General features: G+C 49.2%; 1 protein-coding gene across 8 annotated transcripts in view; it reads left to right on the forward strand.

The window, feature by feature from the left end:
* Positions 1 to 1,922: 1,922 nt before the first annotated feature.
* The window catches only part of CLEC16A (C-type lectin domain containing 16A), a 202,541-nt gene continuing 177,902 nt past the window's right edge, over positions 1,923 to 26,561 (forward strand). For all 8 annotated transcript variants that reach the window (XM_032392262.1, XM_032392260.1, XM_032392264.1 and 5 more), the window contains exons 1-4: positions 1,923 to 2,191; positions 14,762 to 14,890; positions 18,492 to 18,625; positions 24,055 to 24,203. In XM_032392262.1, coding sequence (XP_032248153.1) covers positions 2,112 to 2,191; positions 14,762 to 14,890; positions 18,492 to 18,625; positions 24,055 to 24,203 — 492 coding nt within the window. In that variant the 5' untranslated portion in view covers positions 1,923 to 2,111. The remainder of the gene's footprint in view (positions 2,192 to 14,761; positions 14,891 to 18,491; positions 18,626 to 24,054; positions 24,204 to 26,561) is intronic.

A 26,561-nucleotide genomic window follows, 5' to 3' on the forward strand; every position in this document is an offset into this window, starting at 1 on the left:
GGGGCGGGGGGGGGGGGGGGTGGGGTAGAGACAGAACACAGTTCAAAACTAGACGTATCCAAAAGGTTAAGACAGCTGAAGGAAACCCTCGAGCTTCCTCAGCAGACCCCAGACCCCCTTGGACTTGGATATGGCGTCACGACTCAGTTTACCTGTCAAAAGGAGGCAGGGTAGGGGGGCGGTGAATTTATCAGTGAAAATCTCGGACTTTCCAAAGTGGCAGTTTTCCGTGGTGGGGAAGATTAATCAGTGTCTCCTTCATCTCTCCAAATTCTGGCTGCCGGAAGGTCCGCCCATTGCGAGGATGTGCATGATAGGGTTCAGGGACACTTGAATAAAGAGATTCCCAGGCAGGTCAGACCTGCAGCAGTGGGGTTGCTTCTTGTTTTGCTTTGTAAACGATGTTTGAAAACAGGACGTGGTTAAACATTGAAACAACCAAGAAGTACATAGAAAAGTGAGTCTCGCCTTCCTTGATTCCCCTTCTCATGAGCACCCTTGTATATCTTTCAGGAGACTGATCTTGCCCAAAGCGCCTTCCGGAGCAGTTCAACAGACCTTTACTATTTTTTAAAGATTTGATTTTTAAGTAATCTCTACACCCAAAGTGGGGCTTGAATTCACAACCCCAACATCAAGTGTCGCATGCTCTGCTGACTGAGCCAGCCAGGTGCCAGCACAGACCTTTAAATCTCAGGTCACACTGAGCTGGGTGTTTTACATACATCGCTTAATTGCAGCTAGACGTGGCTGTGTAGTGTGCTACCCCTTTGTACAGATGAGGAAATCTAGGCCCAGAGAAAAGGGAGGGCCTGGAAAGATGCTAGGTCTGTGTGTGTTTGGAGATTAGACCTGCCCGTTTTTCTCCATTACTGTCTCTTTGCCCCTTTAGATGAATTACAGAGCAAACCGTTAAACCTCCAACTGCTGAAGTGAAATACACCTTCATTCCATCACTCATTCACTCTGCCAATATTTGTTGAGACCTTATGATGTGCCAAACTTTGTGCTAGGCAGTGGGGAGAACATGGGCCCTCAGCCCAACTCTGAGCACAGTTAATGGGACACAGTAGGCCTTAGATAACTGCGGTGTAGAAAGGAATGAATGAATGGTGAATAGGGCAGTCTTGCCTCCAGGGAGCTTAACTCCTACTCCAGGACAGAAATTTAGATACATTTTCTTGGCTTATGTGGGGAGTTGGATGTTTCTTTTCTTCTTCTTTTTCTTCAATGTGGTAGTTTTGGGAATTGCTTGAATTTTGGGTGAAGACTAGAGAAACCCTCTGAAAGCAGAGGAGGTTCAGTTTTGGTACATTGTTGCCTGAAGGCCTTTCAAAATCTATTTCTTAAGTTTAAGTGGAAAAAGAAAAAAAGCAGTAAGGACAGTCAAGACCATTGCCGATTTGGTACAGATTATCTTACTGGGGCATAAAATGAGGGTGCCAGGGTTTGAACCACGCACGGACTAGCTGCATGACCTTGGGTAAGTCAACCCCTCTGTGATTCAGTTTCGCCATAGGTAGCATGGGGATGGATGATAGTACCCAGCTCCTAGGTTGGTGGTTAGCCTTAAAATATCAGTATATGTAAAGCGCTCAGGACGGTGGCACATAGGATACGCCATGCAATAACTATTCTTATTCTTATCATACAAGCTAAAGATTGTAAACATTGCGGTTACTTTTAAGCACCCATCTTCACCGATTCCCTCCTCAGGGCTGCGCGCACAGGCTTCCCATTCCCGCCCACCCTCCGATACTGCGGGCTCTCCCCCTCCTCTCGCTCCGCCTCTTCTCCAAGGCCGCAGGCCCGCAGTTGCCCGATGCACGCCGGGCCTTGTAGTTCGTTCCCAGAGTCCTGTCGGCGGGGGCCTCGCGAGCGAACTGCACTTCCCAGCGTTCCTCGTGGCGGCGGCCGTAAAGCGCGGCGGTCGAACGGCCGGTTCCGGCTGAATGTCAGTGCGGAGCTGTGGGCCGGGGAGGAAGGTGGTTGGCGGTCCCTCTACCACCTCCGCCGTTGCCTCCTCCGCTTGTGCTGCCGCTGCGGGCGCCCGGCCGCTCGGCCGCTCGGGCATGAGACCGTGAGGCGGGCAACGGGTCGGGGCCGCCAACATGTTTGGCCGCTCGCGGAGCTGGGTGGGCGGGGGCCATGGCAAGTCTTCCCGCAACATCCACTCCTTGGACCACCTCAAGTGAGTGTGTTGGGGGCTGAGGGGCCCAGGCCGCGGGGCTGGACGTGGGGTTGGGGGCGCATAGCCCCGGGCTGGGGGCGCTGCGAGGTGTGAGAGCGAGGTGGAGGGCGGAGAGAGACCCCCGGGAGAGGCTGTACGATGGTTAAGAGCGAGGGCTCTGGGGTCAGGGCGCCTGGGTTCGAACCCTGACACCGTCGCTCCTCGCTGTGTGACCTTGGGCAAGTGGCTTAGCTTCTCAGAATCTCAGTATCCCCATTTGTAAAGTAAGGGCATAGATTTCAGTTTACGGATGCAGACTTCGTTCTTCCCGGGGGCAGCGGTGGGCACCAAGCTTCTGAGGGTGGTACTTCTTAGGCTGGACAGCTTAGGGGCCAGAGATCTGGACCTGGGAGTCAGATCGGGGTTCGAATCTAAGTGTGTGAATTTAGGCCTCAGTTTCCTCAGTTGTAAAGTGGTTATAGTGACAGCACCTACTCCCTATGGTTGTTTTGAGGGTTGGGTAAGGGAATGCTCGTAAAACTGGAAGCATGTACAAGTGCTCAATAAAGGACAATCGTTTAAATTTTTTTTCCCCTTGGGGGAGTCTAAGGAGGGGAATATCAGAAGTAGAGCTCTGGGGGAGGACAGGTGGCCAACATGGTCCTGGGAAGCAGGAGTGCACAGAACGGCCTTGCAGTCAGACCTGCATTCAAATCCTGATTCTACCGCTTAATGGCTGTGTGACCTTGGCCAAATTACTTCACTTCCTTGAGCCTCTGGTTCCCCATCTGCAAATGGGGATGGTGTACACTGTTCAAGGATTCAATAATATCACGCATGGAAAGAGATTGATCTAGTGTCTCTTACACTGTAGGTGGCTAATAGTTGTAGCTGTGTTTATCAGCTAGGTAAGGCCTTCCCAGACCACCCTACCTAAAGTGCTTCCCCACTTCAGTTCCTTTCCTTCTGATCTTTCTCTTGCTTTCGTTCAATGCCTGTCTTCACTATCTGCCTTTACCCTGTTTTTTACTCCTTTTCTGTCTGCTCCTAAACTGGTACTTCCAGGAGAGCAGAGACTGCTTGTTCTGCTCACAGCTGTATTTGCAGCATCTAGCGCTGTGCCTGGCACACAGTAGGAGCTCAGTGGCTGCCGAAAGAGTGGGGAAAAAATGGGTGAATTGGGGACAGGTGCAGAGCATGCAGACAAACCTAGGATTTTGGGGGGGGTGAGGCGATGGAAAATAGAGATTTTTGTGGAGGGAATGACTTCAGGGAGGAAAATCTAGTGGGGGGGCATTTGGGTTGGGAGTAGGCAATCCTTTGGTGGTAAGAAATAGGCTGGTTTCCAGAGGGAGCTCTGAAGATTACTAATGGGAAGGAAGAAGGTTAGAGGGGGGAGGCAGGGAGCAGTAGAAGGAAGACAGGGGCCCAGGGAAAGGATTGATGGGAGGGAAATCAGCTGGGGCTTCTCATTTGGCCAGGGGTCGGGGTGCTGTGCTTCTCAGCTATGTCTTTTCTAGCACGAAACAGGCGTTTCATAAATGTTTGTGAGTCTCAAAGAGTTGGGGGGGCAGGAGGGATCAGTATGTCATAAGGAATGGTTTTAGGGAAGTGATGAGAGGACATAGGGAGGAGAGAGGCACAGGACAGGATGGGGGTGTGTAGGGAAGTCAGGAATCTTAAATGGGACGGCAGCTGGACTGGAAAGGGAGAGGCAGAAGGATTTTAGGAATTTAGAGAGTGGGTGGATGTGGCTGAGAAGGGGAGGATGGTTATCTAAAGGAGGTTGGGCCTCCGGCCAGCATCCAGGCACCTGCAGGCTTTCACCTAGCTCTGCCTGCCTCCAGCCCTTGTAAAGTACTTTAATAATTATTGAATGCATTTTTTTTTTTTTTTTTTTTTTGGTGCCAGGTACTTACTGAGGACTTCCTGTGTGTTATTTCCTTTAGTCCTCACAAGTCTGTGAGTTATAGGAACTGTTACTGTTTTCCATTTTATAGAAGTGGCAACTAAGGTTCAAAGAGGTTAAGTCACTTGCCACAAGGTGACAACAACTGAAACGGTCAAAAAGCCTGGATCTGACTTCAGTGCTCACACCACTGCACTGTCTTTCTGAAGGAAGCTGCTTCCTAAGTCAGTTTGGGCAGACTTTCAACTTGGTTGAGTCTCTCTGCCCGATGGGGCATCTTTACCTGCCAGCCAGCCAGGGAATGGTAAAGGCTCTCAGATTCCTTTGAAGTATCTGGGAACTGCCCAGGTTCATTGTTTAGGTTAAAAGGCCATTGGGTGCTTTTGGAAACCTGAGCTGCCTGTCCTGGATCAGGCAGATCAGCTTAATCCATATTACAATCTGAGGAACCTGGCGATTTGCAGACTGCTGTGGGGCTTAGAAGATCCCAAAATGACTTGGAAAAGAGTGTCATAAACAGCTAGTGCTCACCCCAGTGCTTGTGATGTTCTTCATTTGGCTCTGATAGTAAGCATCTTGGGCCTTAGGTACAGAACAGCTCATTCCCTGAGGGAGTTCACAGGCTGGTGGGGGAGACAGCCATAAAGCCAGTGACTGTACAGCAGGACAAGTGCTGGGAGCTCTGTAGTCAGGGTTCTGTAGGAACCCTTGGAAGCTTTCTGGGGGAGGCAACACCAGAGCAGAGTCTTCAAGGACAGAGCCATCATGTGGGGCCGCAGGATGTGGGAGGGGGACCCTGGGGTTTGTGGAGTATCAATGTGGTGCTGGTGGTTGTAGGAAATAAGGCTGGAGGTAGAACGGGGCTTGGGCTTCATCTGACACGAAGGGTGACCAACCATCCCGGTGTGCCTGGGACTGAGGGATTTCCCAGGACATGGGACTTTCAGTGCTAAAACTGGGAAAGTCTTGGTCACCCTAATATACTCTTAGCTTGACCTAGGGCAGTGGGTGGAGAGGAAAGATTAAGATAAAGAATTTAGATTTTTTTTTTAAAAGGTTTTTTTGGACATGCAAAGCACCTAGGAACCCTCCCCGTTTTAAAAATAGACTTTATTTTGAAGAACAGTTTGAGATTTAAAGAAAAATCGAGAAGATAGTACAGAGAGCGGGTATTGCTTTTGAACCACATTATTCTTCTAACATTCTCAGCTTTCAAACTGGCAAGGAATCTTTCTGTTAGACAGGGTTCGACTTTGCTAAGTAATGGGAAACCGTGTGCCTGTGGTCCTTGTGTGCTGAATCGAGTTAGAGATTCAGTCGAAGCAGACTGAGATAGTAAGAGGTTATTGGCTACACGTCACGGGTGGTTTATTGCCCAGACTAGTAGCAAGGCCGTGACACTGACTAACAAATGCCCACCAGCAAGCAGAACCTTTACTGAGATGGAGTTGTGTGATTGCCTCTGAAAGGTCACCTTTAGCAGGAAGCGCAAGTCCACAGATTGGTAGAACTGTTTTGGTGTTGTGTTGTGCTGTCGCCTTAATTCTGATTACCTTTATGTGTGGGTCAAGATTCTTGGTTGTGAGTGACCGAAACCCAGCTGGAATTGCCTTATGCCCCAAACAGAACTGATTGGCTCCTGTCCCTGAGCAGTCTGTCCTAGCTAAGCCATGGCCAAGTCCAGGTGTTCAGACAAAGCTGTCAGCATCTGTCTCTTTCCAGTTCTTGTCTCAGCTTTCTTCTGTGTTGTTGGTGTCATTCTCAGCAGGCTCTAGGCTTACATCGTATCATTCTAGCAATCCGTGGGAAAAAGAGCTTTTTCTCTAAATATTGTCCAGAAGTGAGTATAATTGGACCAACCTGGGGTCTCATGCCTGACCCTGAGCTAGTCACTGTGGCCAGGGGTATGGGGTGCTCTAATTGGCCCTTGCCCAGAACTGGGGCAGCATCAGCTCCTCCCAAGCTAGTGGACAGAGAATGAGAGAAAGGGGTGGTTTCCCCTGGGAAAATCTGGGGTTCTTACCCAAAGAGAAGGGGAATGTGTATCTAGCAGGCAGATGTTCACCTGTTCCCGGTTTAGTCAACTTTTGCCTAAGGTAGCACTGATTTTTTTTTTTTTTAAAGATTTTATTTTTTTGAGAGAGAGAGAGACAGCGAGAGAGGGAACACAAGCAGGGGGAGTGGGGGAGGGAAAAGCAGGCTTCCGGTGGAGCAGGGAGCCCGACGCGGGGCTCGATCCCAGGACCCTGGGATCATGACCTGAGCCGAAGGCAGACGCTTAACGACTGAGCCACCCAGGCACCCCAGCACCGATTATTTTTAAGGGTATAGTATTGCCAGACTAATTTTTTTTTTTTTTTTTTAAGGATATCATATTCACCGTATCACTTATAATGAGCCCAAGGCACCCATTACGTCAAGTCCAAGTTCTTCCATCCAGGCCTTCAGAGTGCTCTAGACTCTGTTGCCATCCTTCTAGTTTTGGAGCACAGGTGAGGGCCTTCTAATGCAGGCTAGGGAGTCAGGAGCATCCTTGGTAGGCAGACACCCATTTAAAGGGAGGTCTAAAAGATGAGAGGTGTGCCAGACTATAGGGGGGAGGGTGGACGCGGGGATGCTGTAGGCAGAGGAAACAGTGATTGAGAGGCCTGGAGGAGAGAGAGAGAGGGGGGGGCTCAGGTCATTCAGCAACGGCTTGCATATGGGGGCAGGGGGAAGTGTAGGACCCCAGAGCAGATCGATGAGGCAGAAGAGGTCACAAAGAACTCTCCTTAAATCACATTAAGGAATTTGGACATCAGGCTGAGAACAATGGGCAGCCCTTGAAGGTTTTTTTTTTTTTTTTTTTTTAACTGGAGTACCGTGGTCCAGCCAAAATTTGCAGGGTAGGTTGGGGGAGGGCCCAGCAGGAGGTAGGCATCCAGTTGGACCGCTGCGGCCTTCTGGGAAGTGACGGTGGCCGCCTCCCCTAATCCAGGGGTGTTTCTTGTGCCGCTTCACCTTGATGAGCCTCCTGTCTCACTCTGTGACACACACCTCACACGCCCGCCTGTCTGCATCTTTGCTCTCTCCACTTGAGCTCTCCTCTTCCTGCCCATCCAAATGCCCAATTCTCTCCCAATTTGAGCATAAGCTTCACAAGGACAGAGACCCGGGTGGCTTGTTCACCTGGGAATTGTCAGATGCTGGCACAGGGCCTGGCACACAATGAGTGATCAGCGAGTATTTGTCACAGGTGAACGAAAGAGGCGAGTTCTGGCCAGGCTTTTCTTAACAATGGCCTGCTCTGGCCAGTTTGGTCCCCGCGTCCATGCTGGAGCTGTGACTTTGTGTGTAGGGCTGCAAGCCCTGCCTACACCCCTGTGTGGTTGTCAGCATCCCAAATCTCAGACCCAGTCTCACTGGCTGGCCCAGTTTGACATCTTTCTGGGGTGATTCATCGGAAGAAGCACCACCTATCACACTTGTCCCCAGTCCTCTGGTCTCATTGCACCCCATGTGGAGCCTCTCCTTGTCCTGTAGGCCAGAGGGCCGGGCATTGACCACGTGTGGTTCCCAAGGCACAGAGGGAATGCTCTGGGTAGTCTCTGCCCTGGTGCTGAGCAGACCGAACAGACAAAGGCTCCGTGTCCCTCTGTCCCCCAGACATTGTTATTTGGGGATGTGTGCTTTGTGGGGAGTGGACTTCTGGTCTCCTTAGGCCTCTGCCACTCCACTTATCCTTCCTCACACTTTAGCTTAAGTTTCAGGATTTTCCAGTAGGAGCATCCTAAGAGGCATATTATGATACAGGTCATAAAACTTGTATGAACTTAGTGTGTGTCCCTGAAGTGGACATAATGATTATTGACTGTAATGGTTTAACCTGTGAAATAAGTGATTCTGGAGAGAGCAGGGTCTGTGGAGGCAGAATTCGTTTACAGTTCATCGTCCTTGGCGAGGAGCCTCTGGTGTGTTCGTTGTGTGCTGGCAACAGGCTATGGTTTTCTATCCAAACAGTTCAGACTCTTCAGCTTATCGCTCAACGTAGAGCACACGCCTTTGCAGGGTCTGATATTGAGATTCTACATTCTACAGAACTTGTGCTGGAGATATGATGATGTTGGCTGTTTTCTGAAGAAATAGAGTAAGGGTCAGTTATAAATACTGACTTTAAGATCGGATATGTATTTTCATGCCTTTTTGGTTTATTGTTTATCTGCTTGGTTTCCTTGCATGCTAGGCATTCATTTATAACTTCATGTAAATGCTTGGCTAATAATAGTGTTTACTTCGTTGTTTACATTTTCTATCCTATCATGGTTATAAGCAAGGGGTCTGGAGTCAGACTGCCTGGGTCCCCTGCATGAGGACTCTGGGCAGATCCTAGCCTCCCAGAGCCTCAGCTCCCTGGAGCATCAACCCCGCTTATTTTAAGGGTTTAATGAGTGAATACATCTGAAGCACTCAGAAGAGGGCCTCGCAAAAGAGCCTAGCTGCAGCTGTTTTGATGATGATGATAAAAATGTGCACACACAGAGTTAGAGAGAAAATGTTTTCATTGTACCAGTGATCATTGTAAGAGAAAACTCTGTCCTTCTGCCCTTGGAAACTTATCTGAGATAGGGACAGAGCCTTGCACACCAAGACAGCCACGGTAACATTGTTGATCATCTAAACAATGAGGAATCCTAATGTCCAGCAGAAGAGTAACTGCTGTGCTTGTCCTGTCAACTGTGTAGCCATTACAGATGCTTGCAAATGGTTGTCAATAACAAAAATGCTTTTATTACCCTAAGAAGGGGGAGGAAAGATGAGCAGGGAAATGGATCTGCAGCAGGAGCTCAACTACCTGAATATCCACAGCAAAGGAAAAGACCCAAGGAAACAGATCACATTCCAGCAGTGCTCATCTCTGGGCAGTGGCGTAATTGACAGGTCTCTTTTGTTGTTGAAGCATTCAACCTTCCTAAAATGAGTGTTACGCTCAAAATCAGAAAGTTATTAAGCTATATTGATATCTCTAGATAGTTGAATTACTTGATCTTCCAAAGCTCAGGAATTAGGTGCAGCATTAAAATATTAAACCTTAATCCATTCAGCTATCCCCCTCCGCCCCCGTACATTTAAGCAAACATGTGTTGAGGGCCTCTTCTTCCTTCCTTCCTTCCTTCCTTCCTTCCTTCCTTCCTTCCTTCCTTCCTTCCTTCCTTCCTTCCTTCCTTTCTTTCCCATTACCTAAAACAGTGTGCTAGGGTATAGTGGGGTGTGAAAAGATGAGCAAGGTACAGGTACAATCATCATAGAAATTTGGAGGTTGAGATGTAGTGGGTATTTGCATCTACCAACAGCAGACATTTAGAAAATGAGTATTTCAGGCACTACCATTTTACAACAGCATCAAAAAACATCAGTTACCTACAAATAAATCTAGCAAAAGATGTGCCAGACCCTATCCAGCCAACAATGAGAGAAATGTAAATGTCATGATGTTACCTTATTGTAAAGATGTCAGTTCCCTCTATATTTAGCTAGAGATTTAGGGCAATCTTTTTTTTTAAGATTTTTTATTTATTTATTTATTTGACAGACGCTTAACGACTGAGCCATGCAGGTGCCCCGAGATTTAGGGCAATCTTAAAGGAAATCTTAGCAAGTAGTTTTGTGGAAGTTGAGAAGGGGATTTTAAAATTTATATGGAAATGTAAAGGGCCAAGAATATCCAATACAATAATGAAAAAACAAAGGGAAAAAAGTTGGAGGACTTCCATTATCACATAGCAGGATTTATCGTAAAGCAGCAATAATCAGACACCGTGGTATCAGCACAAAGGTAAACGAATAGATCCGTGGAACTAGAGCATTCAGAAAGAGTTCCCACAAGTGCAGTCATCTGATAAATGACAGGGGTGACATTAGAGTGCATTGGAGAGAGAACTCAGGACCTTTTCAGTAAATGACGCTGAGTCAACTAGATTTCCATATGGAAAAAATTAATTTTAGCCAATATCTTACACCATACACAGAAAAATCAGTTCCAGATGTATGCTAAGCCAAACTGCAAGGTAAAACAGAAACTTCACAGTAACAGGTGCTTGCTACCCTGCTGTCTGTGTCCTGCTCCCGTACCATCTCCCGTGATGGAGAACTGCCCATCCTCTGACTCATTGCATGACCCCGGGCCCCCAGCTCCTGGGATCTGTAAGGAATAAATCTTGTGACTCTACTTCCTTTGCATGGGTGTGATGAAACTACACCTTCGATCAAAACGACCCCGTGGGTTTCACTTCCCCAAGGTGGGAGCGCCCGTACTCAGGGAAGCTACTTGCTGCCCCCATGTGGGTGCCTGGTGCCTGTTCATTCAACTGCATATCCTTAACAGCACACCAGCTCCGCTTCTCAACACAGAAGGCTTCACCAAGAGATGCCAGGAGTTAGAAGTCAGGGCTGGTCCTAAAGATTTTAAACCGTCCTGTCCCTCTTGGGCGTCTTCGGAGCCATAAAAGCCACTGCCTCTCCCATTGGGCCAGGAGTGTGTTAGTGGGATGCTGTGGATGATCTCCGCAGAGGGAAACGCCAGAGTGGGGAGGATCTGCCCTTCCCCCCGATGCTGCCCATGAAGCCCGTCCCAGCAGGGTAGGGGGCATACTGTGGGCCACATGCCGAGTGTCACTGGTGGCCATGGGGTGAGTGATGCAGCAACGCCGAAACCTTAGTGGGAGCTGGTTCAGAATGCACACTTGAGTCAGCTTCGGTGGGTGCATCTGGGGTGGGGAGCTAGAATCTGCAACCGAAGGGGGATTCTGATGTAGGGGGCCCTTGAAGCACAATTTGGAAAACTCCACTCTTTGAGCTTCTTGGGGAAAAATGCATAGGAGGGGAGGTGGAGGCAGAGATTCACGAGTGGGTCCTCCTGCATTTCATCCAGGGTGCTTCAGTGCTGTGGAGTCCCCTTCGCACAGGGGGAAACTGGCCTCCACGCGCACGTGCAGCCCTGCTGGTAGATTTGGGGCGCAGGTGGTGGAGATTTCTGTATTTGGAGAGCTGTTCTAGTTACTGTGTGTTAGAAGTTGCATGCAATCTTTGATTCAGTGATTAAGTGACTCACTGTACGGTCTTTAAAATATAACAGACAGCAACAATATTAAATAAAACCCAGCCCCCTAAAGCAGATTAGGCCTTACTGTTCCGTCTGCAAGGTTCTACCTCTTTATAACCTACCCATTTTGGGGGATTTTCGATGGTAGGATCCTATCCCCCTGTCTTGCTCTCACCAGCCCCACCTCCAAACTGAAGGTAGCCATAAAAGAAGTCAGAAGGTGACTCTTCTTGAGTCAGTTCCTCTTGGTGTCCCCCTTTTCTTCCCAAACCATGACAGCTTAAGTCAGTCTGGGCCCTGGAGATGCTGTCTTTTTATTTATTTTAATTTTGTTTTAAGTTTTTATTTAAATTCCACTTAGTCGACAGTGTAATTAGTTTCAGGTGTAGAATTTAGTGATCGTGCTCATCACAAGTGCACTCCTTAATCCCCGTCACCTATTTCACCCATCCCCCCTTCTGGTAACCATCCGTGTGTTCTCTATAGTTAAGAGTGTTTCTTGGTTTGCCTCTCTTTTTTCCCCCATGTTTGTTTTGTCTCTTAAATTCCACATAGGAGTGAGATCATATGGTATTTGTCTTTCTCTGACTGACTTATTTCGCTTTGTGTTACATTCTCTAGCTCCATCCACATCAGATACAAAAATACTAACTCGAAGGGAGGGGGCTTTTGGCTGGCGCAGTGGTAGTGAGATTCTTGATCTCAGGGTTGTGTGTTTGAACCCCACGTTGGGTGTAGAAATTACTTAGAAATAAAATCTTAAAAAAAAAATTGAGACCAAAGGCAAGGGAAGCAAGGGCAAAAATGAACTATTGGGACTTCATCAAGATAAAAAGCTTTTGCAAAGCAAAGGAAACAGTCAACAAAACCAAAAGACAACTGACAGAATGGGAGAAGATATTTGCAAATGACATATCAGATAAAGGGCTAGTATCCAAAATCTATAAAGAACTCATCAAACTCAACACCAAAAGAACAAAGAATCCAATCAAGAAATGGGCAGAAGACATGAACAGACATTTTTCCAAAGAAGACATCCAAATGGCCAACAGACACATGAAAAAGTGTTCAATATCGCTCGGCATCAGGGAAATCCAAATCAAAACCTCAATGAGATACCACCTCACACCAGTCAGAATGGCTAAAATTAACAAGTCAGGAAATGACAGATGTTGGCGGGGATGCGGAGAAAGGGGAACCCTCCTACACTGTTGGTGGGAATGCAAGCTGGTGCAGCCACTCTGGAAAACAGTATGGAGGTTCCTCAAAAAGTTGAAAATAGAGCTACCATATGATCCAGCAATTGCACTACTGGGTATTTACCCCAAAGATACAAAAGTAGGGACCCGAAAGGCTACGTGCACCCCGATGTTTATAGCAGCAATGTCCACAATAGCCAAACTGTGGAAAGAGCCAAGATGTCCATCAACAGATGAATGGATAAAGAAGATGTGGTATATATATACAATGGAATATTATGCAGCCATCAAAAGGAATGAGATCTTGCCATTTGCAACGACGTGGATGGAACTGGAGGGTATTATGCTGAGCGAAATAAGTCAAACAGAGAAAGACATGTATCATATGACCTCACTGATATGAGGAATTCTTAATCTCAGGAAACAAACTGAGGGTTGCTGGAGTGGGGGGTGGGGTGGGAGGGATGGGGTGACTGGGTGTTGGACACTGGGGAGGGTATGTGTTCTGGTAAGCGCTGTGAATTGTGCAAGACTGTTGAATCTCAGATCTGTACCTCTGAAACAAATAATGCAATATATGTTAAGAAAGAAAAAAAGAAGAAGAAGAATGTAGCAGGAGGGGAAGAATGAAGGGGGGGGAAATCGGAGGGGGAGAAGAACCATGAGAGACAATGGACTCTGAAAAACAAACTGAGGGTTCTAGAGGGGAGGGGGTTGGGAGGATGGGTTAGCCTGGTGATGGGTATTGAGGAGGGCACGTTCTGCATGGAGCACTGGGTGTTATGCACAAACAATGAATCATGGAACACTATATCTAAAACTAATGATGTAATGTATGGGGATTAACATAACAATAAAAAAATTAAAAAAAAAAATTGAGGGACAACCCTGAGGGAGAGGAGGGAGTGCCTTTGGGAGCCAGGAGGCAGGGGTGTCAGCATCTTCAAGTCTTCTTGGAAGGGATACATGCACCCCGATGTTTATAGCAGCATTATCAACAATGGGCAAATTATGGAAAAGAGCTCAGCTGCCCGTCGCTAGATGAAAGGGTAAAGAAGATGTGGTATATATATATACAATGGAACATGACTCAGCCATAGAAAAGAGTGAAGTCTTGCCCTTTGCAACAATGCTCTTAAAGCTGTGCAGGTGGCACTCCCAGGGCATCTGGCCAGGCGCTAGTCCTCACATCGCCCAGGACTGGCCTCAGTGATTCTTCCGGTTGCCCTGACCACTGGTAGAGGCCTGAGGATGGGAGTGGGTCTACCTGCCTCTACTCCAGCGGCAGGCACAGGTCTGGGGCAGCAGAGGCCTTCCAGGAACACTTGGGTGGGTGAAGCTCAGGGCCATAGCCTCCCAGACACCCCCCTACAGTGGGTACCCAGCAAATGAGGTCAGTGCCTTGAACTACAAGCCACCCACTTCATTTGAGCTGTGAGTTCTGATGGGCATTCCATTTTTTTTTTTTATGATTTACTTATTTACTTGAGAGAGAGAGGGTGCATGCACGGGGTGGGGGGCAGAGGGAGAGGGAAAGAGAGTCTTAAGCAGACCCCACGCTGAGCGCAGAGTCAGGCACGGGGCTCAATCTCAGAATCCTGAGATCATGACCTGAGCTGAAACCAAGAGTCAGATGCTTAACCGACTGCACCACCCAGGTACCCATGTTTCTTTGTTTTTTGTTTTTAAAGATTTTATGTAAGAGAGAGAGAGTGAGACAGAGAGCGAGCATGCAAGCGGGGGAGGAGCAGAGGGAGAGGGCCATTTTCCATCTTTGAGCAGGGAACCCCAACTCGGGGTTCGATCCCACAACCCTGAGATCATGACCTGAGCTGAAATCAAGAGTTGGACGCTTAACCAACTGAGCCACCCAGGCACCCCCCAAGGATAGTCTTGATTGTACGTGATATTTGCCCCAGGGACTGGCTTTGGGATCTCCCCTCCCTAATCTGGGGCTCTTCTTCTAAAGCTCTGCATCAGCCTGGCTGAGGGTTTTTATGCTAGATGCTCGGCCTGGGCCATGTGCTTCCATTTGCTTCAGCAGCATCAGGATCACCCGGGGGTTGAAAAGGCCCGTGAGTCCCGCTGCTTCTGAGTCTCCAGCTGGGCTCCAGTAGCCCCACTTTATCCGGCTTTCCAGGTGATTCTTGTGCACACGGGAGTTTGAGGACGGCCGTTTTCAAGAGCTCGATGATTCTCTTGCATCTGTTTGGGTTGGCATGTTTCCGGTTAACACTTCACAGCATTGCCTGCCATTTTTCTTGGGTGGTGAGTTGCTTCTCCGAATGGGAGTTGAGCTAACCACATCTGAAAAAGCACAGCCAGATTATCCCCAGAATGTCACTAGTGGTCATTGAACCTGGCATATATTTCAGTTGGTAACCCGTCATTTTCTTTCCTGTCAGGTATCTATACCACGTCTTGTCCAAAAACACCACAGTCACAGAACAGAACCGGAACCTGCTAGTGGAGACCATCCGTTCCATCACTGAGATCCTGATTTGGGGAGATCAGAATGACAGCTCTGTATTTGAGTAAGGGTTTCCCAATGTTTTTTGTTTTTGGACTCTCCTTCCTTTGAATATTATTCTGAATGTATGCCATGAGTCATTCCTGATGACGTCAGGATTTGACACCCATTTGGGTCTTGTGCAGATCTCAATCTGTATCTCTATCTATATAAAATGTCCTTGAAACACTGGAGAAACGTAAGCTGACAGTGGGAACATCAGGGAAATGAATGTCTCTCGAAAAATCTGGAAACATGATAGACAATTTTCCAAATAGTGTCCGACAATCTCCCCGAAGGAAGGAGAAAATGTCCTGGGAAGTTAGCTTCTAAGTGAACTGAAGGGACCTTGCCCTGGGGAGACACGAAGAGCTCATCTTTGTTGTGTTTACTGCTGGGTAGGCGCAGTGCTGAGCTCTCGATGAGATAATCTAAGTCTCCCAGCTGCCCCGGGGTGGAGGCCCTCCTGTCATGAGCATCGCCATTTATGCTCACGGTCGCACAGCTGGTAAGCGGCGAAGGGGCTTCTCCTCATTCATGGACAGCCTCAGTTTCCTCATTTTTTTAAGGGGGGAGGGGCAGAGAGAGTCTTAAGCAGGCTCCACAGCCAGCACGGAGCCCCAGTGCAGGGCTCCATCTCATGACCTTGAGATCATGACCTGAGCGGGAATCAAGAGTCGGATGCCCAGCCGAGTGAGCTGCCCAGGAGCCCCTCCTCATCTTTAGAGAGAAAGTTCCTGCCCAGCGCCTGGTACAGAGTAGGCACTCAAGAACTGTTAGCACATGATCATTTGTAAAGATGTCCCTCCTGGACGGTTAGAAAGCAAAGACTGGAAGCTGTGGGCAGCTTCCCCAGTAGGCCTGTCTCCGAGTCTGAGTGCAGAGGGATCTGGCTTATGACAGCCACCAAACACAGATTTTATTTTTATATGAAATATTCTCAACTCTAAGTATGGAGGCCACTTAAAAAACCCATTTAAAACAAATAAAGGTGTTCTGTTTCCAGCCTGGCTTCTTCTTAGATATTCTGATTTTCCAGATAGCTCTCTGTTTTTATCAGTAGGGTTACCTAAGATAAAGCTATTTGTGGAAAATGCAAACCTGTGACACTGGCCTTTTCCCCAAAGGAAAACGTGAGTAAAGGGGAGGTGTTGTCTGCAAATGGGGCTGGCATCCTTTGAGGATGCACAGGGAATCGATCGGTTGGTTGGTGTCTGTTTTGGAAATGTGAATGACCTTTGGGTTAAAGGTTAGAAACCGTGTCCCCCTTGACTAGAGTAGACTTTCTGAGCCCATCTGTTGTCTCAGAAAAACTGCTGAGCCCTTAGAGCCCCAGCGATTCCTAAATGGCTCCCCAGGAGAATTTATTTTTAATCTTTCAGAATAATTTTAGATTTATAGAAAAGTCGCAAGGATGGTACAGAAAGTTCCCAAACACCCCTCACCCTGTCTCCCCCACTGTTAATATCTTATCTGACTGGGGTGCATTTGTGGAAACAGAAGCTAACCCTAGTACGTTAGTGTTAAGTAAACTCCAGACTTGATTTGGATTTTGCCAGTTTTTCCATGAAGATCCCCTTGCTGCTCTAGGAACACAGCCCAGGCTCCCACAGTGCATTTAGTTGTCATGTCGACCCAGCCTCCTCTGAGCTGTGACAAATTTTCAGTCTTGTTTTCCTGACCTTGATGGCTTTGAGAGGTACTGGCCAAGGGTCCTGTAGAATGCCCTCTACCCCTGTCTGGGTTTCTGTGATGTCTTTCTCATGATTAGCCTGGGGGTTATGGGGAAGAAGACCACAGTGCGCTTCTCATCCCACAATATCAGCCGTCACAATATCCACCTGCTCTCTGGTGAGGTTAATCTGATCGCTTGCTTAAGGTTGTGTCGGCCAGGTTTTTCTACCATAAAGCTATTCTTCTCCCCTTTTCCTACACTGTTCTTTGAAAGAGAGTTGCTCCATTTAGCCCACCTGGGGACGTGGGAATTTAGCTCCACCTTCTGGAAGTGGGGGGTGAGTTTCTACATACATTATTTGAAATTCTTCTGCACGGAAGACTTGTCTCTTCTTCCCGTTTATTTATTCAGTGATTTATTTATATCACTATGGGCTCGTGGATGTTTATTATATACTTTGGATTAAAGTATACTGTGTCCAGTACTGTTACTAAATGCTGTGTTATTAATACTAATTAAAACGCAATACTGCATTATTGGATTAAAGTAGACTTTGGATCCAATACCGTGTTATTTTTTGTGTTGCTCCAGGTCCAGCTTTGGGCACTGAGGGCTCTTTCAGGTTTGGGGCCCGTGTCCCTTGACACACCCCGTCCTTCTGGTTTTTTTGAGCACTTCCTTACTTCCCTGTCCTCTAAGATGCTGCAGGCTCCTCTTGTATTTTCCCTGCCCCAGATCTAGAATTAGCCATTTTTCTAAGGAACCCTTCCCTCCCCTAGGGAGTTTTAAAAATCCAGGCTCCTGGATTTCATGCTAGACCTGCAGAATCTGTCCCTGGGCCAGGTCTAGGTACAGACATTTTAACAAGTTCCCGAGTTGGTCATGGTGCTGCTGCGAGCTTGTTGGGGGATGCTTGGGAGTCACTGATGACTTCAACCTGAAGCAAAGGAAGACAAAATAGGCCAAATGATAGAGAGATTCTGGGGACCAACGTGCATGGCATTTGTAGGCAGACAGGCTCCCAGAATCAGAATTGGAAAAGGTTTGATTTTGTTTTTCTGGTTTGCTTATTCGTTTACCTTTTCATGAATTCAAACAGAAGTTATGCAGCACTGAGCAAGAGCCAGGCCCATGATCCTGCCACCATGGAGCTGACAGCCGAGGGGAGAGAGACCCCCAGAACCAAGTGACAGACACTTGTGACTGCAGGGACCTGTTCTGAGTCACCCAGAGGAGCGGTTACTACCTGGTCTTAGCTTGCATACAGAGAACACATAACGAGAAACACCATTTTCTGCCTTTCAAGAAAGGCATCAGGGGGTCCTGTCTCCATTGTAAGACTAAAAGAGCCAGCGTGTACCCCCAAAAGTCCACATTCCCAGGCTGCATGTAGACAGATGTCCTGTCTAGAACAAGAAAGGCAGAAGCTGACCTGGGGGCTGGGTAGCCCCCCTCCCCCATCAGCCCCTTCAATCCCTTCCAGTTCTTTCCCCCCAGATTTGGAAACTTTTACTAGCATTGTCTTGCCCCTTTGTAGGGAATTCCAGGTGGTGCTGTTTAACACGCAAAGATACCAAAGCAAAGGAAAGAGGCCTAGTAAGGAAAACTAAGGATAGAGAGTATTAGATGGGAAAAGCTGCCTGGTGGGTTTCTCAGCACAGGTAGATTACTATGTAATCACAGTGCGTTAAGATCTTCCCCATTCTGCTTCCCAGGATCAGCACTGTGCTCACATTCTGGGGAGAGAGCACAAGAGGCCACATTTTGCTGTGGTGGAGGACGGCGTCCGCGGGGAAGCCGGGGCCTTGCAGGCGGGGTGATCCAGCTGTTCTGCAGATGCCTTTGGGGGTCGGGGGCTGTCCACACCCGTGTGCTGTGCACATAGCCACCGGATGATTTGTATTTGCACGTGTAGAAGCAAACCACTGATGCTTTTCCATTCTCTCCCCAGCTTCTTCCTGGAGAAGAACATGTTTGTTTTCTTCTTGAACATCCTGCGGCAGAAGTCAGGCCGCTACGTGTGCGTTCAGCTGCTGCAGACCTTGAACATCCTCTTTGAGAATATCAGTCACGAGACCTCACTTTGTAAGGACAATCCTTGACACTTGCCTCCTCACCACTGAGCTTTGGTAGCACGTAGCTTGGCGTGGTTTTCGTGTTGCTTTTGCGTGTCTGTGCTTAACATTGTGTCTTTGTGTGCTTGGGCTGCTGTAATAGAAGGCCCTGGATTGGGGGTTGAGAGCACAGAGATCTGTTTTCTCATAGTTCCGGAGGTTCGAAGTCCAAGAACAAGGCGCCATTAGGGGTAGTTTCTGGTGAGGCCTTTCGTCCTGGTTTGTAGATGACCGTCTTCTTGTTGCTTCTGGTGTGGCCTTAGTTTTTGTGTGTGTGCATGCACGCACGTGGAGAGAGAGTTCTGGTGTCTTCTTAGAAGGACACCAGTTTTTTTTGATCAGGGGCCCACCCTAGGACCTTGTTTAACCTTAATTACCTCCTTAAAGCATCTGTGTATATTGTAGTCACAGTGGGGGTTAGGGCTTCCTGGTGTGAGTGGTGGTATCATGCAGTTCGGTCCATAACACCAAGTTTATCCCTGCGTGGTGTGGTACCGTGAAGGGCTGAGAGGGCTCCCCTCTGCTCAGTGATTCTGGGATGTTCCCATTTTTTTCTTTATAACTTGTTGGGGTCGCTGAATCATCAGCCAACAGAATAAGGGCTAGAAGCAGCAAGGTGAGGAAGAATGGCCCAGGAGTGTGCAAGGTGTGGGCTCTGGCAGCTGACTTGCCTGCCTAGGGTGCAAGGGTGCGGCTCGGAGCTGCTTCTCTGCCCTCACTAAGCCCGGGCTCTACATCTGAAACAACCACCCTGTGAGGGCCGTGCCCTCACTTAGTGCCCAGGGAGTTCCAGTCGGCAGCCCATGGTGACAGCTCTAGCAAGGCCAGAATCCAGAAGGGGCTGTGGCCCAGCCGAGTTAGTTCAGGGTCCACAGCTGGGGGTGATTGTGCCCCTGGAGGGCATTTGTCAGTGCCCGCGGACATTATCGGTTGTGGTCGTGGGCGGGGGGTGGGGTGTTGCTGGCATCTGGTGGGTAGAGCCCAGGGGTGCTAAACATCAAACAGCACAGTAAAGGATTATCTAGCCCAAAATGTCAGCAGGTCGGAGGGCAAGAAACCGGGTTTAGCTTCTCTCCCTGCGTGCTTGACCTCTAGCTTTATTACTCTAAGACAACTACAGCAGGCCCTGCCTGCCAGAAGCAGGGACGAGAAGACAAGTGACTGAATGTCTGTGTCAAAGGCAGGCTCTAGGTCCCCAAGACGGGTTTAGAAAAAGTTTCTGGTGGGTGGAAGGAGGTAGAGGTGGTGGCATTCCCCCTCAAGAGGAGGCAGGGAGAGGCCCAGGCCTGGCTGTGCATGGTGGCTCTGGGAAGCGGCCACTAGGTGGTGCTGCCGTTCCAGGAGTCTCTGCTCACCCTTCCCGACGAATATGAGTTGACACATATATATGATTTGACTCACTCTCCCTAAGTGGTTTCCCTTGTTAACAGCTTTTGTTACCCTGGATATGAATTGTGTGCGGTTTCTGAAAACTCCGAGCGGGGAAGACCCGGCTCGGGGGTGCAGGCTCTGGACTGCGACCCACCAGGTCCCAGGCCCGGCTCTGCCACGTTGGCCTTGCGTGGGCTCCAGGGGTGGACTCTCCGCTCCCCGCTGCGGTTTCTGCTTCTGTGAAGTGGAGAGGATACTCATATCTGGGGAATAGAGTGGTCTGAGGATTAAGTGTGACAGCAGATGTGCAGAACGGAGCCTGGGGTCTGGCAGATGGAGGCGTCCACTGGAGCTGCTTTCATCGTTAAATCCAGCGTTCCCCCAAATGTCTGTTCTCGGGTAATCCGGCCTAAGCCCAGCTAGCCACAGTAGTTGGGATGGTAGAAAATGCTGGAGTTTCTGGATCACATGGCTTTTCTTGAATTAGGACTGAAAAGGGGGCCGTGCTATGAGAAACGCAGGCAGACGCCACTGTCTTTAGGAAGAACTCACCAGAGAGCTTTTATAAGCCCTGCAGAAGGGGCAGACATCACCACCTTTTACAGCACTTCGATTTGGGGGTAGGGGGAGGAGGACACGTGACTTTGGCTCTCATTTTTATTTTCCAGTCATAGGAAGGAAACGTCCTTATTCTGAAACAACAGCACCAAAAACCAAACAGCATGAGAATATAGAAAGCAAAAGTTCCACAGAGCCTCTCCCTCACGGTCCAGTGGACACATAGCATTTTGCCATTTGTTTTCTGTTTTCCGACTTCCTGCCGTATCTCAGATCTTCATGCAGCCTGTTCACGTGCCCCCACCTAGTGTGGCTCCAGAGCTGCGTCTTGCTGAGCCCTGAGCTCTTCAACCTGCCCACGGTCATCGAGGTGCTTTCCGGGTTTTCACTATTACCAGCAGCCATTTCACAAGTGCACCTGTCGCCTGTCGGGTTCAGTGACCTAAGTCACAGAGGGCCCGAGAGACTGAGATTACTTAGAGACTCCTGGGTTGAGAAAAGGATACCACAGAAAGTCGGCCACCCAGTGAGGGGGTAGTAGAAAAATCCCAGCCGAATAATAGAGACACCTCGGCTGCCCCCACAGTGGCCCTCACCACCCACAGAGTCATCCTGTGGAGGCCCTGGAAAAGTCCCCGCTGGGGAATGATGGGAGCATGTGGCTTTTCCAGCTCAAGAGTGCAGCTGAGAGGCTCGTGGTTGTATGTCTGAAGCTGCTGGCAGCGGCGTCCGTGCCCCTGGTGGCCCGGAAGCCGCCAGCCAGTCACAGTGGGGCTCCCCGTGACATCTCCGTAGTCCGTTCTCCTGCCAGCTCATTCATCTCCAGCCACAGCCAGGACAGAATGGGGAAGAAGGGCTCTAGGCCTCAGCATCACCTGGGCTGCTTGTTACAAGTTAAGATTCTAGGCGTGTAGGTTGTGGACTGTGCACAGAATGGAGCACTACATAGCAAAATGGAGGAAAGGAGTGGATTCTTGCCACTGCGTGCGGCAACTCGGATACCTCTCAGATATGGTGACCGGTGACAGGCCAGACACGAGAAGCGTGCATGTCGTGTGGTCCATGGGTATGAAGCTCTAGAACAGGCAGTACGAGTCTGTGTGCTTCAAGTCAAACCAGGGCTTATTGTTGGGGAGAGGGGGTTGACTGGGCAGGGCTGTCAGGGAGCCTTCTGCAGAGCTAGAGGTATGTTCTGTCTGATCTGGATGGTCCTTACGTGGTGTATATGTTTGCAAAAATTCATCCAGCTGGACACCCAAGATTTGTGGTGTGTATGTGTATATACCCGTGTGTGTGTGTGTATACACTACATATATACATAGAAATACATAGGTACCTGGATTTAAGATTCACCTGTATGTAAATTTCCACATATATCAAGCTGTACACTTAAGAGTTATGATATGTGTAATGTCATTTTTAAACAAGTCAATTAAGATTCTTAGGACCCCCCGCCCAGACCCACTGCCTCCTCTCTTGGAGCTTCAGGATTTGCCTCAGGAATTGTTAGAATCAGGAGGTACAGAAAAGTGTGCTAAGACTACAGACTGCAGGGCCTGTCTATAAAGCCAAGAACACCCAGGAGGCTTTTCTGAGGGCAGTGGCTTTCCTGGAGAGCTGGCTTCTGAGGAGAACCCAGCAGTGGGCCCTGCCATGGTCCCTCTCGCCGCCCCGGGCTCCTGGATGGCTCTTTGGGGTGCGTTTGGTGATGTCAGCCTTTCTAGCCGTACTTTGGTTTAGGTTGGGTACCTCTTTGGCACGAAATAACGGTCTGTTTCCTGTTCCCTCCCAAGACCAACTGTATTCAGTCCTGGTGGCTGGAGGGTCAGTGGGGTCTCTGGGGTCTCCGTGTAATAGCGCTAAGAGACATGGTAGCTGCCATTACTGCATGCTTGCTTTGTGCCCCTCACTGTCCATAGTGCTTCGTCTGCTTTAATCCTCATAGCAGACCCCTGGGGAAGGTACTGTTATTCCTGTTTTTAGACAAGGAAACTGGAGAGTGGGGAGGGTAAGCGGCTTTCCCAGGGTCACCCAGCTAGAAGTGGCAGGGGCAGTGTGGATCCAAGTCCCCTTCGAACGCAAGGCTTCTGAAATACGAGCAGGGCTCCTTAACACGCTCAATGTACCTCGTCCACCCCAGAGATCTGAGTCGGTGGGCAGGGCTGGGACCCAAGATTCTGTGTGTCTGATGAGCTCCAGGTGATGCTGGGCTGTGGGGTCTGAGGACCAGATTTTGAGTAGCCAGGTTCCCAGCCATTGAGCTTTACTGCCTTACCACATCTGCCTGCAGGTGTGGGTGTTGATCCCATCTGCCTTTAACTATTGGGGGGCGGCGGTGGGATGGTGCAGCGTTCACAGACTGGCTGCCCACAGGACACACAGTGGGGGTGGCAGCACCCGCTTTGCAGGGTGGCTGGGGAGGACTCAGAGACTTGCGTGGACAAGGACCCAAGGCCGGGGTTGCGAACTGCAGGCCCACAGGCTGCAGCTGGCCTGTAGACCTATTTCTGCCTGCCAGTCCAGCATGAAGAACTAGCTGGTCCTGTGGCCACCATTGCAGAGTCAGGGTCAGCCTTCAGATGTTTTCCAGCTTCCCTCACACAGTTGGAGGCTCCCCTGGTGCTGGGCCTGCATTTCTGCAGGGGCTGGGGGTTTGGACGAGGGTGGCCGTTCTGCAGTTGACCCCCGTGCCTTGGGCCCTTGCCACCCAGTCTTCATTATTCATCCCCATTAGTGCATGACATTGACACAGACTTTGACGTAGGACCTGACTTCCAATTCCATCTCTGGGACTAACGGTCTCTGTGACGTCTGGAAAGTTAATCAACCTCTGAATTTTTTTTTTTTTTTTAATTCTCTGCAAAATGGGGAGAACAAGACCTGCTGGGCCGGATTGGATCGTTGTGGTGATAATGTAAAGCACTCAGCCTGGTGCTGGGCGTGTAGTGGAGGGTTCGGCATGAAGTAGCTTTTAGGAAATCATGTTGCTCTATGGGGAGAAAAAAACCAAACGGCCCTTTGTCGCATTCAGGGATGGCAGTGTGACTCTTGATGGCAACATGGAGCAGCTTTTAATAAAATACAGTGCTTTTTCCCCTCATGTGTAGGTGGTTTGTGAAAATGCCCACACACCAGCACATCTGCCCCACCCCCAGCTCTATGTTGAACTTTGCCAGCAAGGAAAAAAATGTTCAGACGTTTTTTCTATTTGGTGTAGGAGGGAGGGGTAGCCTGGGCCTTTCTCTCTCATGGCTCTTGAACTTTCTGGAGGCTGCGCATAGCGGCTGCCTGATTTCTGTGTTGGCTAAAGATGAAGCTGCTCCCTGTTGGCCTTTTAAACCCCAGCGACCCAGAAGCTTGATGGGTTCGAGCACATTCAGAGTCCTCTGTTACCTGACTTTGTCTGCTTGGCTTTCCTCCAGCACGAATTAACCCATCTGTTTTGTGTTTTTTTTTTTTTCCTCCCTCTAGATTATTTGCTCTCTAATAACTATGTAAATTCTATCATTGTCCATAAGTTTGACTTTTCCGATGAGGAGATTATGGCATATTATATATCGTTCCTGAAAACACTTTCGTTAAAACTCAACAACCACACTGTCCATTTCTTTTACAACGAGGTAAGTAAGTGCCAGAGGGGTACGTACATTGGGGCGGAAAGCTAGCCGGTCAGAAGAGCACCTTCAGGCCGGGTGGCCTCGTATCTGTTGACAAAGTACTTGCATGCTCACCCTTACCTGATTTTCATAGCGACACTGTCAGACCTTGACCTGCTTTTAAAAAGAAGTTGGTTGTTTTTTGTTTTTGTTTTTGTTTTTTTAATTTGTAAGTCACCTCTCTGTTTCTAATGTAAAATTCAGTTTGTGCTACCCGAGAGCATTGCCTTCTCGGCAGGGAGAAGTGCCTGAGGGTTAACTCGGGGTGTGCTGCCCTGTGGGAAAAGCCGGCACTGTGGTTCGCCCCGGCTTTGCCACTTTCCTGCTGCATGACCTCAGAGACTTCTCCATCCTCTGAGCCTCAGTCTTCTCATCTGGGAGTGGGGATGAAGATCTATACCTAGCAGGATTTTCCAGGGGTTGAATTAAATGAGATGATGTCTTCAAAGCCCCTAGTACATACCTGGCTCCTTAAAATCACAGCCATTGCTGCCCTTCACTTGCTAACGTCCCTGGTATTCCTTGGGAGAATTACTAGCAATTTTAGTAAATAAGTTGCTGCTGTTTTCACAGTGAAAAGGAACTTGAGAAGCTCAGTTTATCTCACATACCAAAAGGTACCGATGTTGGCTCTCCTGGGCCGGTTCATCCTGTGGCTCCGCCGCTTCAATGAGGATGCAGGCTTTTTCATCTGTCTGCTCCGCTGACCATATAGTTGGCAACCGTCCTCAGGCTCGACCCCTCATGGTCTCAGGATGGCTGCAGCAGCTCCAAACATCACATATTCATGCACCACTGCCGAAAAGCCTGAAGAGATCGCTTCCCTTCTTGTGTTCCTTTCTAACTTCCAAAAACACTTCTTTCCCAGAAGCCCCCCAGCAGACTTCCTCATGTGTCTTCCTGGTCAGAATCGTGCCACATCTCCCTCACCGGATGTCAGGAATTTGGGAGCAGCCTCACAGGGCAGCTCTGCTTGGTCTTTCATGAGGCTAGATGTGAAGGCTGGATCGGGTTCGGGCTATCTGCTTCCAAGGCGGCTCACTTCTGCGGCAGACCAGTCAGTGCCGGCCTTTGGCAGGAGGCCTCGGTTCCATAGGCTTCTCCAGTGGCTGCTTGAGTGCCTTCATGGCATGGCGGCTGGCTTTCCCCAGAGCAAGCGACCCAAGAGACCAAGACGAGCTGCAGTGCCTTTTGTGACCCAGCCTCAGAGGACACACACCGTCTTTCCCACCATGTTATTTAGGTCACACGGGTGGGCCCTGACCCCGTGTGGGAGAGCATGATAGCACATGAATACAGGCGGTGATGGTCACTGGGCTGTCCTGGAGGTGGGCTACCACACAGCCATGTGCTGTCTGCTTCTGTCTGCTTCTTTCTAGAATCAGACCGCCCTCTCAAACATACCCTCTGAGTGTGGGCAAAATCCATCTAGCTGTCCCCATGGGATGCAGCAAGAACAGCCTGAACCTTGATTTTCCATGTCTAGATTAGGAGTGGGGAAGAACTGGTCTCAGAGGGAAGAAACATTAGTTGTCAACCACAGCCACAAAATGTATGGCAGTTTGAAAAATTAACATTGTGTGGCCCAGTATCTGGCAGATGGTAGGTGCTCGTTCACCATGTCCAGAGACACGTAGATGATCTTTGCATCATGCCAGAGACTCCCCGGGTGGGTGAAATTCAGGCCAGAGAGAGGTACCTCCACTCAGGTGCAGCTGGGCTTGTGTACCCCGGGATGGGAGGGCAGGACCCTGCGATTCTGGGACCAGAGCGATGCTTCTGGAAGAACATCCTGCTGGTCACCAGGGGAGGTGAGCTCAATTTCCTCTTGCATGTGGGCCAGTGTTGTAGCTGCCACTTGCCAAGGGTACACGTCTCGTGCTCAAAGTGGCATTGCCCCCATTAGACAGTTGTCACCGTGCTCTAGGCCGGCTGTTGCCTCTTCCGCACTGCCCACGGGTGCCCTTGGAGCGGGGTTGCAGAGCCATGTGGGACACTGGCCAGGAGAGGGCAGCAGAGCTTGCCCCGCACAGCTCTAGGCCCAGATCCAGGCCCCAGCAGTGCAGTTCTATGCTTCGGAACTGCTTTGATCCCTTCTGATGGTATCTTTTTAATGCCAGCAGATTCCCCAACCCCTCCTCCTCCATGGTAATGTGTCTACTTTTAGTATTTCTAAGTAGAGAAGTGTGTCCTAGCCAGAAGAGATTCCGAATGCCGTAAAACTTCACACTTGCCTTTCATTAGTTGAAGTGGCCTCTGAGAGTAACGATCGGCCTCACTGCTGATGCTTGTTAGATGGGAGGTCCGGTGGTAGGCCCCGGC

This window comes from Phoca vitulina, unplaced genomic scaffold (assembly GCF_004348235.1).
Source record: "Phoca vitulina isolate PV1807 unplaced genomic scaffold, GSC_HSeal_1.0 scaffold66, whole genome shotgun sequence".
Classification (NCBI taxonomy): domain Eukaryota; kingdom Metazoa; phylum Chordata; class Mammalia; order Carnivora; family Phocidae; genus Phoca; species Phoca vitulina.